A 20,564-nucleotide genomic window follows, 5' to 3' on the forward strand; every position below is an offset into this window, starting at 1 on the left:
GCCTAGTCAGATCGAATCACCTAGCCTAGTCAAGCCGAATCAACTAGCCTAGTCAGATCGAATCACCTAGCCCAGCCAGATCGAATCGACTAGCCTAGTCAAATCGACTGGCCTAGTCAAATCAAATCACCTGGCCTAGTCAAATTGAATCACTAAGCCTAGACCTCCTGCCTCCAAGCTGAATCACCTAGCCTAGCCATGCCAAATCACCTAGCCTAGACCCCCTGTGCAGGCACCTCTCGAAGCCGAACCACCTAGCCTAGTCAGATCAAATCACCTAGCCTAGCCAGGCTGAATCACTAGGCCTAGTCAGGCTGAATCACCTAGCCTAGGCCTACTTACTAGATTTCTCTTACCTCTCTCTTACTTTTAAAATTTATATATTTCTCTCCTACCCTACCTCTACCTAGTAGACTAAAATATATATATATATATCTACTATTCCTACTAGATTAGTAGTAGTAACTAGTTCTTATTACTATCTAGCTAGCTAGGCCCCTAGTCTAAGCCCTCTCTAATATATATCTCTACTATATAAAATTCATAAAATATTTACTTCTAAGAATTTTTAAAAATTCTAGACTTAATATTACTAAGCATGCTATATATCATTAGACTAGTAGAGATTAGGCCTATCTACTAAAAATAATTATAATTAGTTAGTAGGTAATAAATTTTAAACTACCTTTTTAGAATTTTTAAAAAATTAGGAATCATGCTTACCTAATCAGACTATTATTATTCTATAGCTAAAAGTATCTACTATTTACTAAAAATAATTATAATTAGTTATCTAGTACTAGACCCCTAGTGAATACTAAGAATTAATTTTTCTTCTAGTTTCTGCCTGAATTCTTAGGCCCTACTAGCCTACCAGATGCCTCAGGCACTAATCCATACTAGATGGTGGCCTAAAAGGGTATAGGCTTCCCGCAGATAGTGGTCTTGGCAGACCCCAACCAAAAATTTCGACCTGACCSCTACCCCCCTAGTTTGACCACCTTCCTAGTGATTAATYTAGAATCTAATATTAGAATCTAATAGACTAGCTAGTTAGCATCATAAATCATTTTAAATCATTCAAAAATATTAAGGTTTGACTAGTTTGGGGGGTACTGATGGATGACCCTGATCACCTCCCCCCTTGTCAACCCTAATTTTACTATGATCAGGTCCCCTCCTGATGGGCCATTATAATGTTAGGGAAAAGAATTTTTAAAAATTCTAGACTTAATATTACTAAGCATGCTATATATTATTAGACTAGTAGAAACTAGGCCTATCTACTAAAAATATTTATATCTAGTAGATATTATATATAAAAAATAGTACCTGCCGGCGGGTACTAGAGGGAAATAAATTTTTAAAAATTCTAGGCTTAATATTATTAAGCATGTTAGATATCACTAGACTAGTAGAAACTAGATCTATCTACTAAAAATATTTAGAAATAGTAAATATTAAATATATAAAAAATTATATTTACTAGCTGCAGCTGCTGGAAAATAACTAACTTCTAGAGATTTTTAAAAATTCTAGACTTAATATTATTAGATATACTAGATATTACTAGACTAGTAGGAACTAGCTCTATTAACTAAAAATATCTAGAATTAGTAGATACTAAATAAAATATTTATTACTAGCTGGAGCTGGTAAAAACCTACTAACCTCTAAGGATTTTTAAAAATCTAGGGCTAATAACCACTAGCCCTATAAGATATTAATATATAGAGAATTAGTAGCCCTATCTACTAAAAATATCTAGAATAACTATATCCTACTAGATATCTCCAGTCACCTCCCAAAACCTATAAAAATTTCGAATCCTAAGAGATATCCTTATATTTCTCTCTAGCCTACCAGATCTAGGGTGTATGCTTACCACCATTAGATAGCCCTAGATTGGGGGAATTGAATGATATCCAGATGGCCTGGATCCAATGGCCGGCGGGGGCATGGCAGGCCGATGTAGTCGCCGGGTCGGGGGGGTCTGGATCGCATAGGAAGATGCCCGGCGGGGTCTGACGGAGCCCTCTTGTAGGGCAAGGTAGTCCAGTGAGACCCTGGGCAAAACAATATTACGGGAGGCCGCGACCCCCATTGAATCTGAAACGGGCAAATTATCCGACAACATCCCGGATCCTCAGTTTTCGTGATGAGCTTCATAATAATGATCAGGCAAGGTTGTCTTGGGCTGAAGACATAGTTGTCGTCGCTAGAACTCGGAGGCTAAAGAGTAAATGCCCGGAGAGGACCTCGTCTTACTAGCGACCATACAAACTAAACCAGGAGGGTTGACCACATGACTGACCTGGAGTCCTTCGCATGAATCAGGGAGCTAAAGGACATGTCTACTTTGGAAGGAAGAATATACATATCGTCCTTGCGACATACCCATGGAACCGCGGTCTGACGGGGGAAAGCATCCACCATCGCATTCACGTGGGGAACGGGCAAATGACTTTGGGGGTACTTGGCCGGGGTCAGAAGTGGGGAAACCAGCTGAGATTCTAGACTGACGAATTCCTTGATTCCAGGAGTTTCTCCACACCACTGAGATCATCCTTACTTGACGTGGATCACTGTCGACAGGACGCCCATCCAATGTTGAGAAACTGGCCGCCGGGATGCAACGGTATCCCGTGCGGTGTCTGATGCGGAGTACATGCAGTGGCTATGATGCGCATGTCTCACCTACCACCCATGTTGATTGGCGGGGAAACGGATACCCGAGCGGTGGCCTGACAATCCAGGACGTTGAATGGGCCAGGGCGCCGCGATGTCTTGGATGCTCTTCTTGGATGTTCGTCATCGGTAACTCATCGGTACTGCGGTGTTTGAGTAGCAGAGCTATATGAAGCCCGGGCTTCCCCTCATCTAATCGGGGGTGAGACAGGTACTTTAACTATTCCTTGCTAACCTTTAGACTAATATCCGCCATGAAGACTTCTCTGATTGCGTTCGGTGCCCTCCTCGGCCTGACCTCTGCCCAGAATGCTATCGTGAATAACGACTGTAGCACCACCGTGTACGTGCAGTCGTTCCCCTACGATGGCAGCGCCCCCGGCCCTCTGACAACCATTCCCTCGGGCGGAACATTCTCAGAGAAATTCAGAGCCTCTGGATCGGTACGTTTATCTGTTCTGCCCTGAAGCCAGATAATGAGAGAGGCTGACCAGAACGAATGCGCAGACCATCAAGATCGCCAAGACCAAAACGCTGGATAAGCCTCTCTTCTTTGGCTATTCATTCTCTTCTAACCCAGACTATGCGTACTGTGAGTATTCCATATCCACTTGTCCTCTACGAAATCTTCCACTAACGGCATTTTTCAGATGAGCTGAGCAATGAATGGGGTAACCCCTTCGCGGCAAACCACAACACGCTGAGCCCCGGAGAAGGCTGCGAGGAATTTGACTGCGCGGCCAACGATGCTGGCTGCTACAGTACGCCGGCTCACCAGAAGGTCTATGGTTGTCCCCAGCCGGTTACTTTGACGGCGTCACTGTGTGTATAACCATCCATCTTTCATACACCATACAATGATTTAGGGGGATGGTTATCACTCTGCTTGCTTCCCTGAAACTATCACACTCTATCAAGGTCTTTTGCAAAAGTAAAATGTGTGATATACACGGCTATTGGCCCCGCCCTAGTCCTATGAACCAACCGTACCTTTTAGTCTTAATTAACAAGAATCCAATCGGTAGTAGTCTTATCCATGGCTGGTTCTCAACCATACTTAGTAAGTACAAGAGTTCAGATGTAGAGCTTTCAAGGACGATATGTGCGATGGCTTCTTGCTCTGCCGTGTCCCAGTTGCATGGTTTTTAATTGCAGGCCCCAAGGTGGATAGTATACCTACCCTTATCCTGCGACAAGAAGCATGCGACGTCATTGGATAAAACCATAATTAGCAGCATCGAAGGTGCAGCTCTGTAGCTAGCTATATATATACAATCTACTGGGCGGAGACATAACGATACCAGCTAGAGGACGTTGGACAAAGTTGTAGACATCCCTCCAACCCTAGTGCTTGGCCATCTAGATAAGAGTGATACACAACGACGGCAGGTTGCAACAACCGTTCATGACCAAACTAAGCATATCGCACTTAAAATTTGCGAATGGCTCCTAGCTAGACTCACTTGCAAATCTAAGCACATCAACAGAGCCACCCAGAGCCTGGGTCGCGTAGTTAAAGATTCCATAACGGTATCCCATAAATAAAAGATAGTCGGTGGTAAGAGAATAGGCGTCTCCCAGCTCGATGAATGTGCTCCCATCTAAGCTGTAGAAGAAGTGCGCTTCGTGGGAACCCACGGCGGCAGCATCAAGACTGACCTTCAGCCACACCTTTGTTCGGATAATCGGAGTTGTTGCTACAGTTGTGCGTGTGCTTGTCGTTCCTCCGTACGTTCCCATGGCAAGACCATGGGTAACAACCACACGATCCTCGGTGCCATTGCGGACTATGCCAATCCAAACACTTGCGTCCTTCAACGCTGCTAGTCCGGCATGGTCGCCATCCGCCATGTTGCTGAAGTCGATCTCCACTACTCCATAGGGATTTGCACCATGAAGACGGCGCGTGAGCGTGTTTCTTGCCGCGTAAAGATCCGCTGTCACAGTCGCGGTGTGCAGAGTCAATCCAGGATTATGAAGGGAGAATTTTGTCGTGTCCAGATTGTGGTTCCATTGCCAGGCTGGACCAAGTGTCTCCCCCGCGAATTTTCAAGTCCATGCGGGGGCAAGGAGGAATCCGCCCGGTGACCCCAAACCCTAGCGCCATACAGATCCACTGAACCCGATATCCGCCGCACCTCCGGCCCCGTGGGGCCTCTGGGGTAGAGTCACGTTGTCTGGCGGCGGCGGTGGGTGATAGTTCTTATCCACTGGAATATCAAGTAGTAGCAGAAGAGAGAACAGATGATGGGGCAGTCGACGGAGTTGAGGCGCAAAACTTTTGATCGTCTCGTCATGTCTATAAGGGCCCATCCATCCCTTGCGATCTGCGCCGATGATTGTAAACATCCGTTTCTCGATCCGCTGGATGTACTCCGCCACCGGTGTTTTCTGAGGTTCAATCCCCTCTTCATCAGATGTTTGCTCGTCAGTATCGGCCGTCCCCTCGGGCTTGGTGTCGGGTGTTGGGTGTCGGAGTAGTGGTCGGGGAGCGTGGCATGGCGGCGACGGCGCTGGAAACATTGGCCCCGATGCTGAAGGATCTTATATTTGTATAATGCGGAGAAGCATCCGGCTGCATGCGGATAGCGACCATGTCTTAACCAGGCCCGTAATTGGATTGGATGTATCGTGAATCCGCTCCTGTATCTCAAAGATTAGCCGGGACGGTTGGCGCCCTGAGGGAGATGGTCTCGGAGCGGCTGATGTCCATCAAGTGCGGAACTCAGTGAGCTGCTGATATAGCTCACTGTCGGAGAGATGAAGAAGCCATTGCTCTGGTATAATTGTATAGTCCGGATGGGACAGGGAGGGTTTAGAGGGGCCCCAGCGCTGAGCAGGGTGATGCTTGATATAGGAGGCTGGGAAGAATGTTAAGAGGACGTCCAGTTCCTTGTAATACAGATCCAGGACTCGGTGAATGTTGCACCGCCACATGACCTGGCCACTCAGCTTGAATTTTCGCATGAAGCTGTTGTTCTAGGGATAGGGCAGCATCCAATGGCCCTGAATAAAGGAGTCTTTCCGGCCCTGTTTCCACTGACGAGCGGCGTCCTTGCCTTGGATTAGGGTAATTACCTTGAAGCTCTTCTGATACAAAAGGCGATAGGGCTTATAGTCCTAACCTTTTTGCTTAAATCAGCCGTCCCGCCACTCCCAGAGCCATGTGAAGAGGACGTTAATATACTTGATGGCCATCCGGTTCCCCGAAGTGATGTGGGGTGGCCGGAATCGCTCCTGGAGCGCGTCTTCCAGACTGGGCCAACAGAGCGGGATGTTACCGGCCAGGGCAGTGGTCGCGGACTCTGGCTTCAGCAGCGCCTTAATCTGCGTAAAGAGATCTTTCTAGAAGGCGCGGAGGCAGAGCTGCTGCAGATGTTTCTGCAGATAGTCTTGGCAGGTTGGAATGCTGCTAAACTTGGTCATCCACTGGTGCATCAATAGAAGTTAATGATCAAGGCTTGTTTGAACTTAGCTTCCAGAGAACCTTTTCAGTAGTCATATACAGTGCCAAGGACTTCCACCCCGGCCAAGTGGTGCAGTAGTGTGGTCCTAGCTATAATTGGTGACCCTAAATGCAATCATGTGCGCCCCGACACTGTATTAGCTAAATTATGCCCAGTGGTGAGTGAGTTTTAACTATCTGATGCCTGCTCTGGATCTAACCTAAAATTCATCCCTTCTCTCCTCCGGGGCAAGACGCGCCATGCTATCCATACTTTCAACATCGTGAGACTTACTCATCATGGTATATCTATATTTAATTATATTCTCTTGCGCTTATATCCCACAAGTATACTCACTGAGTTTGCTTAATGATAGTCCCTTTCCTTGCTTGCTTCGGGCACTGGCCCACACGGCAACAGAACTCACAAATAAGGTGACCTGAGAGCTGCTGGTTGACAGCAGCTTTGGGGGAGACGAACGCTGGCAATGGATTGTAGGTCAGCCAGCATCCGGTGCAGCAAGGAACTGGAAATCTATGCAGAGTGKAGAGACATGGCGCTCCCGTTACTTGTAGTGAAATGACCAGAAATAACCAGGTGATGTCCAGGTGTGGCCGGACCGGTCGTGTAGACTATATGTCTCCTTCTCTGGGACCTTCTGGGCCCACCCACCAGAGCAAACAGTAATGGTTAAGCCTCTCTGCATATTCTATCAGAGCCTGGCTACCGCGATACAGTTTCCTTTGACCAGGGTTGAAATCTACTCATTATTAGAAGGGTAATATGGTGTTTGCTAATTACAGTTAGTCAAGGGGAGGTTGGGTGATTTTCTTTAGCCTATAAACTAACAGGAGTGCTTTAGCAATCCCTCTACTAATTAAATGGGTTAAAATCCCCGATAAGTCGGCGCAGTGGGCATTTAGTAAGGTTTGACCTGGGTAAAGCAGACCACAGAAATACCCAAATAGTAGCAACTATGGATTGATAATATTAACCAGCCATATGCTCTAAATGCTGGTTTATCACAGTTAAGACACATCTAGTAGGTGGTTGTTTTTGACTAGTTAACCAGGGGTGATGCCAGAGGAAAAGCCCTTTTTAGCTTGCAGTCATTTTGACTGTATAGGATACTGGGGTGCAGTGCTTAGCCACTATAAAATAGAAGTAGGCCAAGCCTATAAGCTCTAGGGATTAGTTAAATGAGATGCCTATTAGAAAGTGTCAGTAGATGAACCTAACTCTGAATATAGTAAATACCATATCACTAAATGATGATAATATTATGGAAGTGTTATTATATAGCTTGCATAGAAGAAAGATACCTAGATCTTTACTAGTTAATAGGTTGAAGGATAAGTATAGCATTTTATCTGGGTTGCCCAGCTCCCCCACCTTATAAATCCTAGGTCACTGCCTAAGTAACCTAACCTGCCTCTAACACCTCCTTGTATAATCTATCCAGAAACCATTACTTGTATAGGGCAGGAGAGAATATCTGTTAAAGATAGTATAGTATATAAAAAGATAAGGAAGAAAGATTAGCTAAGACTTTATTAAGTATCTTAGAAACCACAAGAATAAGGCTACACTAAAACCCACTAACTAAAAGTAGGTTAGTAGAAGAGTATAGTTCTATAATCTTTCACAGGAGTATAGACTGTATAAACTACCCTAAAATTTAACTAAGTATTACTTTAAGATTCAGCCTGTAGGAACTAAGATTATTATAGAAACACTAGATACTCTATAAGGGGGAAATTAGTTAAGCCTACTAGCTATAACTGTCACTTAGAGCAACTAGTTGGGAAATGTTGTTTATTAAACAGAGCTGTTGTGAAAGTAACACCTCCTAATGGTTAGACCTAGGCAGGTGTTCTGGGTAACCTAACTAAAACATGTGTCAAACCCAACTTAGGCTACGTTTTAGGCTTAAGGGGGGTGTTCTGAGTTGGGTTCTAGGCTTTTATATAGAATCTAACTAGGTTTTAGATAATCTAGTTAGGTAGATAAACTAGGTAAATATTAAAGATTATATAATATATATTAATTATATAGTCTTATCTTATATTTATTAGTATTTAAACTATATATCTAAGTATAAGAGTAACTATTCTAATTACCCTTCTATTTCTTCTCTAACTATTATAGGCTAGAATTCTAGTATATAGCTATACTCTAACTATCCTAATAAGCTATAAAGGAATAAAGTGGAATTACTAAAGAAGGAAGAAGCTAGGTATAGATAGCTAATATTATATATAGTAGGTAAGGCCTACTGAATACTTAAGCTTACTAAGTACTTATAATCTACCTTAGGTACTAATAAGGTCTTATCTAAGGTAGATATTAGCCTAAAGTCCTATCTAAGGTAGATACTAGCTTAAAGTCCTATCTAATATAGATACTAGCTTAATATCCTGTCCAAGGTAGACACTAGCTTAATTATAGGACCTAGTACTAATTAATATATTAATTAACTAATTAATATAATAATATACTCTTATTATATAACTATAGCAGCCTAATTAAGATATACCTACTATACTCTATAGTTTAAATATATTTCTATAGTTATTAAGAGTATCTTTATATATATAGCTTATTAACCACTATAATATAATAATATTATCTTAAGACTTAGATAATAGATAATTACTAGTATTAATTTAGTAAGAGATAGCTAAATTACTTAAGATTTTATATATTTAAAGACTATATATTAATATAAAACTATAGAGGTAACTAGAATAGGTATAAATAATAGTATTTTATTTAAGTTAGTTAGTAGAATTATACATCTTAGCATGGCCTAGTTAGGAAAATTATACTAAAATAAAATAATCTAGGTAACCTAACTAGGCTACCTAGTTAGGTTCTAGGCTAGGCTTAGGCTCAGAGGGGGTATTCTGGGTTTTACCTAGGCTGGGTTTTAGGCTCAAGGGGGGTATTCTGGGTTGGGTTTTGCCTAGGTCTACTAATGGTGCTGATTATAATAAAGGGGAACTAAAATATAGTAAAATATAGTAACCCAGGTGAAGCAGAAGAGTAATTAAATAATTAGAACACTGGGAGAAAATAGTAATGCTTTTAGATTACTGTAGCATTTACCTGCATGCAAAGCAATAGCGGGAATATCTGATGTGGTTATAGAAATAATAATAGTGAGTAAGATTTAACCATTTTTATCAAATATGCGAGGGCCAGGCGAAAGTCTGCAGATGAGCTGGGTATCCCAATCCGGCTAATTGGCGTTCTCGCTGCAGTGGGTCGCACTTCTCCCTGCTCTGGTATGGCAACTTGCTCAGCATCTTCAGCACTTACTAGTCAGATATGGCCTGTCACTGGTCAACTTTCAATCCTCTTAACCAGTATGAATTGCTCAGCAGGGTAATTCAGTTGATTGAATCCCTAGTGAAAATATCAGGTTAGGTCTTTGAGCATTATATACCCCCTAAGGCTGAGAGATGATGCCTCCTGCTGTACTATTAGGCTGCTCACCCCAGCTTAGTTCTGCTTAGTTTAAAGTCTAGATCACCTAGGGAGTGTATAATGTGCTTAGTAAGTGTAAGGTAAGCAGTGATGAGCTTGGCCTAAGTATAAATATTATTATACTTTGCTTATATTAGCTGCAGTAGAAGCTATATGCTGTAATACTTTATACTTATTTCTCTCTTAGGGAGAGAATAATTATATAGTCTGAAATAGTCTCTTTTTAGCTTGTAAGATCTAGGTTTGCTAAGTACTAGGCTTTAAGTCTAATACTCTGTATTTATTTGACTTAGTACTGCATGCTACTAGCTCCTATATATATTCTCCTATTCTGAATGTTTACTCTAATGGATGAAGCTATCTATGTATAGTCTATTAATATTAATAATGTTGTATAGTATCTGTACTATTCTTAGAGTTTACTTGATGAGTTAGAGCTTATATCTAGATGGAAGTTATAACCTTAGCTCTCTAGATCCTAGTTTTAGATAATGCAGGCCTGTATAATGCTCAGTACTATAAAAGCTAAGCTTCCTTATATATCTTTGCTTAGATATAGATATTTGTTCTGACCTGTTAGTATTATACTAGAATATTCAAGCTATTCAAGAAATAGGATATAATTGATTATAATAAGACATGTACTTGTCTTTTAAATATGCTTATCTACTATAGAAAAGGATGCTATATAGTAAGAGACTTAGTTCTCTGTTTTTAAGTAAATTATTTCACTGTGAAGAATGCTGGGATAGTCTATTTAAAACTATCTTTAGATAGAGACATTATTTCCTACTATATCTTATTAAAATTAACTAGAGTTCTATTTACTAACCTCTGCTATAGGTAACCTTGTATAACTATCCTGTGGGTAACCACCATATGTTTAAGAAGGTTACTATATGTAATATCTCCCTTCCTTAAATATAATAATCTAAGCTACTTTAGCTTACTAAAGGAGATCTAAATATATTTATAAAATGCCTTGTCACTTAACCAGCTGCTATTCTATAATCTAGTTATATAGGGGATGATTGGGATCCCTAAGCAGAGGAAGTAGATTTTTAGTTATTACTATAAAGACTTAATTAGTATACTATAATGCCTTCTCTGTATACTATTACTATTTAGTAGTAGGATAGGAACTGCATCATTTAGTAAAAGGTGATATAGAGATTATATAGTTTAATAGGTAAACTATTCTTTATACTCTATTATTCTATAGATATCCATTATAGCCTATAAAAAAATAAGGATAATTAGTAACTAGATCATCCTTTATTTTATATTAGTTATACTCCCCCTATCCTACTCCCCTCTAGTATTATATCTATGACCTATAACAGTCCACTAGTGAAGGGTATATATGTATAATTAGTAAAGGATTACTGCTATAAAATATGCCTAACTATAGTAACCTCTTTTTCCTAATTATAACATCCACTGCCTTTATTAAGGGTGGGTAATTAGTCTTTACCTCTGTTATAGAGTGCATGCGCTCCTTAGATATATGTATATATAAGTGCTAGCTATAGATTATTCTTCTCTACCTCATCTTTATCCATAACCTTTGTTCTCTAGTGCCTTGCCTATAACAATCTTAATAATAATAAGGATGTAGATATATTTAATCCTAGACTTAGAAGGTATAGTAACTAGGCCTCTGTTAAAGATATTAACCTATTATTCTATTATTCTATGAAAGACTCTTAGAGTGCCCTATTAGTATAGTAAGTATAAAAGGCTAGAGAGCTAATATACACCTGTTCTTTATATTTAACCAGGGATATAAGAGCTTTAAGACACTGATTACTAACCACTATATATTTAAGGATAGCATATCCTAGGATGTTATGGTTACTGTTAGAGCTATTAAATAGAGTAGCAGCTTAGCTAGAAGAGCTTAGGCAAGTGACCTGCTTTTTTAGACTTATTAGGTTATGGCTATAGGAAAGAAGTAGTCATTTATTCTCTCAGTCACTGAGTAATATTATAGGAGTGATTAATTATAAGCTTCTTTTAGTGTGGTTTAATAATTAGTTATCTAATCCTCTTCTTAAGGGTTATACTCTAGTATACTTAGATTAAACCTTAACTCTAGCCTGGATATTAGTCTGAGAATAACCTTATTACCTCTAACTAAGGTTATTTCTTATCTCTTCTTAGCTTTAGTAGTAGTTCCACCTCTTCTATAGTCTATAGTTTACCCTTTCTAGATATCCTATAGGCCTTACTAATATCCTACTATAATTATTCATCCACTGCATAGATAGTTAAGTAATACTATACCTGTATATTTCTTTCCTTATATATAGGTATAGAGTTAGGTATATATTATTATAGGACACCTTTAAATAGCTAGGATAGAAACTATAAATATCTGTTAAGGAGTAGAGTTAAGAAATAAGAATAGAGGCTAGTAACTAAATTCTCTCTAGTCTATAATCTATTAGAAACTTAGAGCCATTTCAGAGCTTATCTATCTAATTACTATTTCCTATACTTAGAGTTTTTAGATAGCTTACTAGTACTACTTAGGTAGGATAGGTTAGGTTTAGCATTATGATTTAACAAGCGCAAATCTGGATGACTATAGATATATAGATAATAATTTATCTAAATACTAGCATTACTGCTGTCTGTACCTTTACTAAAGTCTTAATAACTCCTATATATATTATAAAGAATAGGTGGAGGTTTAGGATATAGATAGATTATCTCTAAATTAATAGTGCTGTTATATAGTAGGACTGGCTGGCATTAATTACTAGCTACCTAGGACTCATTATTAGTAAGTATTATAGGGTTAATGGGAATAGTGCCCTCTATATCTATAAGCTAGAAGATTTCTTTAAAGCTATCTTCTAGGCTAGATATACTTAGTAATGGCAGGGCAGCCTCTATAATCCCCCCTGGATTGCTGGATATATTAGTTAGGGTCCTAGTGACTTCTTAGGAATTATAGTATGCCCTATCTGTATTTAAGGTGTGAGGTGTTTGAGGTATATAGGGTACTAGTTTATAAGGAGGTGTTATACTATGCTTTGCACTCTCTAAACTTAGTATATCTGATAGTGTTATAGGAATCTCCCCTATATAAATTTATAGGCTAAGGGGTGCATATAGCTAAGTTTTCAAACTTAGATATATGTAGACCTTGGCTAGTAGCTATACAGGGAGGTAATACTATAGAATAGGCAGAGTGCTCAGGAGGAACTCAGGATAATGTTTAGGATAAGGGGAGTTGCTGGTTCTTTAGGAGCATAAATTAGGTAATTTATGAGGGGGGAATGGCTTCCCATGAGGAGCCCATGGCTAAGTTGTTCACTTGAAATATAGGGGGCATATTGTATTGTGTGAAATTGAAATGTTTGGGGGTTTTTTAGGGGGGGGAGGGAGTGTGCTGGGAAGGCAATTAGAAAGAGGGAAGGGGAAGCACATGAAAATTGAGTAATTACTGGAGATTTAGAAGCTCTGTTGGTCTCCTTATAGATCCTCTCTCAGGCTGTCCAGTCAACCTTTCTATTTCTCTCTCGGAAGAAGCGAACCAGGGGAATTCATATAACCCATAAATCCCAAACAGCGCTGCTGATGTGTCTATCTGCGTCTAGGAACAATGCCTTGGGTCTGGTATCTTCTGCCTTGTGCCTAACTGTATCCAGTTATTGCAGCTCATGCCTTGCCTATTAAATACAGAAATGAAAGAGATGCGGCATTTTTGCTATTGGCTCATGACTAATGCAGTGATACAGAAATAGATTTGATCCTCAGAGCTCAAAAAATAGGTATGGAGGGGGAGATAAAATCTAGTTCACAGGTGTCAAAAGGCGCTGCAGACTGGATGGAAGCTAGGCTGGGTATCTAGCTAATCTAGGAAGCTTCCTCTCCATTTGTGTTCTGGGCGCGGGATTCATAGAGTTACTAAAAACTTTTTATTAAAGCAAGAGTGTAGATGATCCTTATAATTTTAAGGTAAAGGTATTATAGTATGGCATGTTAGAAGTAGCATGTAAATTACTAAATAGCTAGCATGCCTTATGAATAAGCTGTTATAGGTGTAATGACTGTACACTGAAATCTATAGTAATCTAGTAATAGTAGTAAAGGTTAAAGTGGATAGCTTAAGCTAAGTCAAGCAATAGTACTAGGTCTTAGTTATTTCTAACTATCTGTTAGCGACTCTGTAGCTGCAGGGGTAAAAAGAGTAGAGTGGATAGTACTATACTAGGAAAAGGTAATTCTTAGATAATATAGTATTATAGAAAAGAGACTAAAGCACTAATAAGTGATATAGTAAAGGAAAAAGGGGATAATAAAGTATGTTATTATTTAAGGAAGCAGTGTTGGCTTATATAGACAGAGTATATATGTTGAGGTGGCAGGAGAATTAGGGCAAAAGTGGTGAGATATAGCACTATCCTAAAAGAGGTAAACACTATACTGCAAAGGGCAGTAGGATGCCCAGCTGTAGTAGGTAGTGGTGGATGGCAGAGCGGTGGTTCAATGGGAGCCATTTCTGGCGCCCCGCTAACTGTCACAACTTATACTTAGTTATATTGCCTAGTTAAATATATTAAAGATATTTATATAATATCTATTCCTTTCTTAATCTAACTGTAGTTAGATTCAGTGCCTTATATTGTGCCTTTAGTATTTAGTTAGTTATATAGTACTTAGTCAGTTATATAGTACTTAGTTAGTTATATAGTTCTTATGCGCATTCTTAGTTATATTAAATCTATTTAAGCTATATATCTTTTCTCAATATAACTATAGTTAGGTTTGGTATATTTAGATTATTAATAGGCATGAGAGGGCTGATATAATTTATTATAGTCACTATTATACATAAATACTTATAATATTTATATATATATTTATATATTTTATTATATTTCTAGCTGTAAACCATAAACTCACCTAATATAGCTTAAATCTATTACTTACTAGGTTAAGATGAAACCTCTGCATCTTAACTCTTATATAAATAATATTTTAAATTAAAATAATTAGTATATAGAGAGATATTATCACATCTTATAGGCTTAAGATATTAGGTTGAAAATAGCAGTTTATCCAACTTAAAACCAAACTAAATTTAACCATAGTTAGTTAGTATAAGCCTAGCTATGCCTAGCTAGGCCTAGTGGTGGGTTTTTGTGGTAAAAAACCGCACTGAATCGCACCGGGTCTGGGTTTGGTTCAGTTTCTAAAATTTAAACCCGAAACCGCAGCAGTTTGGTGCCAACTAAGGTTGAACTCGCCCAAACCCGCACCAAATGCAACTCTAACCTGAACTCAGACCAAATGCAACTCTAGTTAAGATTCAAAAAGCATATACTGTTGAATTTTTGCGGAAAAAGGTACGGCAGAGTAGAGGCCGTTCGACAGTGAGGGCTTTCTTGAATCCCTCAGATCTCAGTTAGCTTGAATCAAGGATTCTGTGAATGCAGAGCAGAAAATAATTTGGTGTAATTATTTTATGGTGAAGCCTTGGTACAAGTTTTTCCCCTAGGTAATAGGTTTTCCCTGTACTGTATGCGAATGCAAAGGCTATTATGTCATCTAATCCATTAAGTATCCATTTTCAAGAGCTGATGCAAATGCGTAGGTGTACTCTGGTATATAGAGTAGGTGTGAAGGGAGGAAGATATGTTGGGTTGGAGAGCTGGAGGGTAAGAGCTTCGTGTAGCTGCAAGGCTGCCACGGCGAAGGTCGATCATCGGCTTTGCAACGTATGTACAAAAAAACCAAAGAAAATCAAACAGGATCGACAACAAATTAGAGACAGGCTGGCGCCGGCATGCATCAATTCAAGGCTAGGGCCCCTTACATCTTAGACATTCTGAGGACACATTCCACAAACAGGGGGTTCAATTTCGAGAATTGGCACCTAAAGCCCTCCGTGCGGGCCCTGCTAAAGACTTAATTGTAGATACTTGAGTTGGAGTGTAGCATCGCTTGTTCCCGGTGGACAGTGAGAGGCCCATGATGTTGTACAGACTGGAATAATCAGCGCATACTAATTTATCTATAATGTGTTTTATCCTGAATATCGTCGCTGTCGATGCGTCGCGACCCTCAGTGGAGTCTTACCCAAAACAGGCATGCGAACACATAGATGTATGTCTGCAAAACTCGAGATTTATTCGGTCGATAATGCCTTTTTTATCAATATTAAATATACCAGCGTCTGAGGAATTTCTTGTGTTTCATTCTTCTCTCCTTTCCTTTCTAAGGAATGCTATAATATGTTAAATTATTAGTTGGAACTATCAAGCAGAGTTTGTGGAGATTTTCTTTTAATAGTCTAGCATGAGGTATTTGGTGTGCAGGAAAAATGGAGCTAGACAGAAAGAAAACTCAAAAATGGGATAAAAGTATTCACCGTACCGGTTATTATCTTTTTAATACCTGACACCGCATTTGGGCAATGTTAATATTCATAAATTCATATCTGTAGCAGCGACCTTCGAGCATGTCAGCAATGTCGTATTAACGTATTGAAGATAAAATCACTCAATATGTAAATTATATCCAGTATTATGAAGTTTCCTGAAAGAAGAAAGACCTACTGCTAATTATATACATTACCTGTTGAATCACCATCAATGGGTTTAACTCTACCTGCGTATAATCTAGGTACGTCACACAACAGATTTACTGGGAGATAAGCTCACTTATCTCTAGCCATAGTTCCACATATATTCCCCTACCTAGATGAGACTGCGGGGATAACATTAATTACAGGGCTAGATAGGGAGTATTGAATTGACTTCTAGATACTAAGGCTGCTGTTATGGTTCTGTACTAAGATGACAAGAATGCGCCATTAAAACTTAGTTATCATCCCTTTTAGTTATGTATCTAGTGATCAAACTTCCATGGCTTGTAGTGAGGCCATTGAAGATCCTTTTGATAGCATTCTAGTTGTCAGGGTTACCTGCCATGTTATAGAAGCTGGTGGAGGTTACCCTGGCAGTGCATTTTTTTACCTCACACTGTTCCAAAATGGACTATATAAATAGGGCCACCTTGCCATTTCGAAGAGAGCACCGCAACATAAAGTGTCTCTTTTCCCACGGATATTAATTTCTCTATCATTCCTAAAGCAGTTCGATCGGTTTAAAGGAATTCCTTAATCTTTTCTTTATAGAAAAAGAAAAGAATGCACTTCTCTATCGCCTTTATTATATCCATGGCAGCTGCTGGCGCCATTGCCACTCAGGATGGGGGCGCCCAGGCAAAGATATGCCCGCATCTTGACACTCAAGATAACGGCTGTATTCGCTACACCCGGGGCTTCGATGTGACTGGGGTCCTTACAACTGTGGAGCTTCCGAATATTGAAAATGCATGCGATTGTGTTCAGGCCTGCCTAGATAGGCCAGATACTTGCGCTTCATACGTGTGGAAGTTTAATGACCCAACTTCCGACCGCCGGACCTGCACGCTGTATTCCAACTTCAACCTTCCAGCTGGCGTTGACGTTCTTTACAACACCACTGAAGTACCAGGCGTTAACCAGGGGCTTAATCCCATCTCCGACAATCCTCAAATCGGTAGCCGCGTACCTAAGGCTACAAAGCCCAACAGTACTGATATTGACGAAAAAGCCATCTCTGGGCCTGTCTGGCAACTTGAAGATGGCAAGGCGCAATGTTAAAATAACATGATTTAGCACATGTTGCTGGGATTGTGTTCGTTTCCTAAGTGTCGCTATGCGCGTCTTCATCGCCATCCAGCCATGACAGAATATAATGGTTGATATGGTCACTTGGTGCTAGAATTCGAGTGTTTGCTGTGTCTGGTTTAATGCTTTGATTTTATCAATCATTGCTGTTACGAGCCGTGTTGTCAAGTTTGGCTTAACGTCTGATTTCAACAATCTTCGGCGGTTTCCAGTTGAGTTTGTCATCCAATATTTCGGGGGTATTTCGCCCTTCATTCGTCTCGAGTCCATAGGTAGATTTAATTGCAACCGTCCGTGTTTTATGGTTTAGATACCAGAACCTAAATATATATAGAGCTTTACTTCTTAATCTGACCTTGATCCGTAATGCTCTAAAGGAGGCGGCGCTCCCTCCGACTTCTTTACATTCCTATTGGTCTGCTGCAGCCCCACCCGCTGCGTTCCACGCACAGTTTCCTGGAATTGTCACACACGCCCACACGACGCGTTAACCGGCCTAAATAGAAGCGCCGTGATTTAGCTTTGTTAACAATATCTTTTGCTATTACCTTTTTCGTGTTTAGCACGTCATTCCCACAAGCAGACTGGAATGGAGCATTTCCGTTACCTCCCTGAATATCGGGTACTGATATGCAGGCCTTGCGGTCGTGCTATTCCAGCTGCGCACCTTCGGAGCCATCTACAAGGCCATCGCAAAGAATGGGAAAGCCAAGTAACGTGTCATGCGCGGAGCCCATGGTTCCCATACTACTCCCTAGGGGTTGAACGACCCTGCCTACCCTCCTGTTCTCTGCCTGCTGATTGGTCCTCCTCCCGCTGTCCCCCTTGTAATTGACTGTGCGTGCTCCCGTCCCCCGGCTGGGTGCATGCCCATATCCGTGCCTTAGGCTCACCCACCCCGGCGCGCCACACCGGAATCGTAGATGTCACCGGAATCGTAGATTTCTCATTAAAATCATGATTTTGAAGCCATGCTAGGGGTTATCTATATAAAAAAAATTGCTATTCTTATCTACTGCCTCTGCTGATCCATTTAATACCATATTCTCTTATGTAGATGCTAGTGCTGGGGGTTTACCATGTACTTTCTCCCATTGCATTTATAAATATCTCTCTTGTGTAACAGCATCTTTGGCCTTCCTTGAAGCAATTGATTAATTTACATCCTAGAGTTGCATAACCAACCCGCAAAAATCGAACCCAAACCTCACTGAACTCGCAGCGGTGCGGGTTCGGGGGGTAAGCCTAGGGAACTACTTTAGGTTTGGTTAGGCTACCTCTAATCTAATCTAGGTTAGGTGAAAACCACAGTTTTTAGTTTTTATAGTTTTTTAAGTTAGGTTTAACCAACCCATACTGTTTTACCTAGAAATCATTAAATTCTAAATATTTTTAAATTATATTAATATCACCAGATAGCCATCAATTCAGGCTATCTAGTGATATAAATATCATTTAAAAATACCTAGTGGTTACTGAGATATAAGAGAATAATTATTTCTATTATAGGTTAGTATAAAAGTAGTATAGAGATATATATATAAGAGCACCAAGGTCTAACAACCACTATACCTTTTAAATAATTTTTAACCACCACCTATTCAACCCCATAGATATTGAATTAATATTTCTAATATAGATTAGAATAATTATAATTACTATATATTTTATATAAAAATTATAATTTTACATAAGTATGCTTATTAGGGGGCCTTAGAGGGGTCCCTAAAGGGGGCCCTAGAGGAAATAGTAAGGGTTAAAATAGTTAAAATTTATAGTTTAACCAACTTAAAATTAAACTAAATCTAACTATAGTTAGTTAGTATAGGCCTAGCTATGGTTTTTTGTAGTAAAACTATAACCAACCCAGATTAGGTTTAATTTGGTTCTGAGTTCTAAAATTTAGACCTGAAACCACAGAAGTTCAGTGCTAACTAAGGTTGAACTCACCCAAACTCGCACCAAATGCAACTCTATAACTAGCTATATAGTTAGAAGATATTATCTTCTTATCTTAGATAGCTGTAGAAGCTATCTAATACCTAGCTTTAATAAAGTCTATAGGGATAATAATATTATTACTATCTATATACCTACTTATTCTTCTTATTTCTTATAATTACTAGATATTAATTATTTTAGCCCTTTAACCCTATGCTTACAGAGGCCTTATTAAGTAAAAGATGCACTTAGGATATAATTATATTAATAAGTTTAACTTCCTTAAAGTATATCTAGTAGCTTATCTAGAGGTATTTACACCTCTAAATATCTAAAATAGCTTTATAGTAGCTGGAATCCACCCTTTGAGGCCAGAGAGGTGTCACACCCTGGGATCTGTCTCTGCTGTTCTTCACTAGTCAACTACTTTAGGAATGGGGTGAGATAGTCCCTGGACTATACCCTATACTTGCCTGAGGCCTACCAACCAGGTAGCCTAGTGATGTAGTAATATAATAACCTCTTAGGGGTCAAGGACAATCCAAACGTAATATAAGAATAATAATAGTAGAGATAGAAGTAAGGCCTATTAAGTATGTTATTTACTACTTTCAGGGTAGTAGTAGGAGCCTTTTATAAGCTAGAGGAGATAGAGAGTAGTTATATACTATAATCTATCTTTTCTATAAACTAGGGGCCCTACTCACTACTTATAGATCTATAATATAAACTATTATATATTCTAGATAGTAAGGGATGAATGCAGGATATGAATAAGAGGGTAAGGAGGTAGGGAAGTAATAAAGGGATGTGATATATACCCACTAGTAAAGGGGAGTCCTTATAACTGCTAACGGGATCACAGTATACTTAAAGTTATAGAAGACAGCAGCTGAATATGATTAGATCTATTTAAATTATTAATTACCTAAATAATTAAATTAAATACTAAAGCTAAGTAACTGTAACCAAAGTGCTAATAGCACTTAATGTGCTTTCATATGGCAGTGAAGTAAGGTGTGGAACAAGTTGCAGTAGGTCATAGTAAGGACAGAGCTATACAACAGAAGAGAGGTTGCGACCAATGCAGGTGAAGCTGTAGAGCCTCATGGACCTGCGAATCAGTGACGCCAAGTGTGGAAGCTATCGTGTTCTATTTCTGCTTCCGCAAATACAACCAGACGGAGAAAAGCATGAATATGATCGCAGGAACCAGCAAGGAGGAATCGAGGAAATCATCAGTAGAGGATATCCATGATTTGTGTGAGCTGGAAAAGCAGTGATGTCAGTATGTGGCTGATGTGTCTTAT

General features: G+C 39.6%; 3 protein-coding genes across 3 annotated transcripts; 2 read left to right on the forward strand and 1 right to left on the reverse strand.

The window, feature by feature from the left end:
- Window positions 1-2,942: 2,942 nt before the first annotated feature.
- On the forward strand, window positions 2,943-3,520 carry Asppvi_009308 (uncharacterized protein; the record flags this gene model as incomplete). The annotated part of the gene is made up of 3 exons (XM_043305165.1): window positions 2,943-3,131; window positions 3,196-3,280; window positions 3,339-3,520. 3 exons carry the CDS (start codon window positions 2,943-2,945, stop codon window positions 3,518-3,520), a joined length of 456 nt encoding a protein of 151 aa, XP_043161100.1.
- Window positions 3,521-4,137: 617 nt separating this feature from the next.
- Asppvi_009309 (uncharacterized protein) lies at window positions 4,138-5,211 on the reverse strand (the record flags this gene model as incomplete). Its single annotated transcript, XM_043305166.1, has 2 exons — window positions 4,138-4,722; window positions 4,798-5,211. The coding sequence occupies 2 exons, from the start codon at window positions 5,209-5,211 to the stop codon at window positions 4,138-4,140; spliced, it is 999 nt and encodes a 332-aa protein (XP_043161101.1).
- An 11,607-nt stretch (window positions 5,212-16,818) lies between these two features.
- Asppvi_009310 (uncharacterized protein) lies at window positions 16,819-17,286 on the forward strand (the record flags this gene model as incomplete). Its single annotated transcript, XM_043305167.1, has 1 exon — window positions 16,819-17,286. The coding sequence occupies one exon, from the start codon at window positions 16,819-16,821 to the stop codon at window positions 17,284-17,286; it is 468 nt and encodes a 155-aa protein (XP_043161102.1).
- Between the last annotated feature and the right edge of the window lie 3,278 nt (window positions 17,287-20,564).

This window comes from Aspergillus pseudoviridinutans, assembly GCF_018340605.1.
Source record: "Aspergillus pseudoviridinutans IFM 55266 DNA, scaffold_7, whole genome shotgun sequence".
Taxonomy (NCBI): Eukaryota; Fungi; Ascomycota; class Eurotiomycetes; order Eurotiales; family Aspergillaceae; genus Aspergillus; species Aspergillus pseudoviridinutans.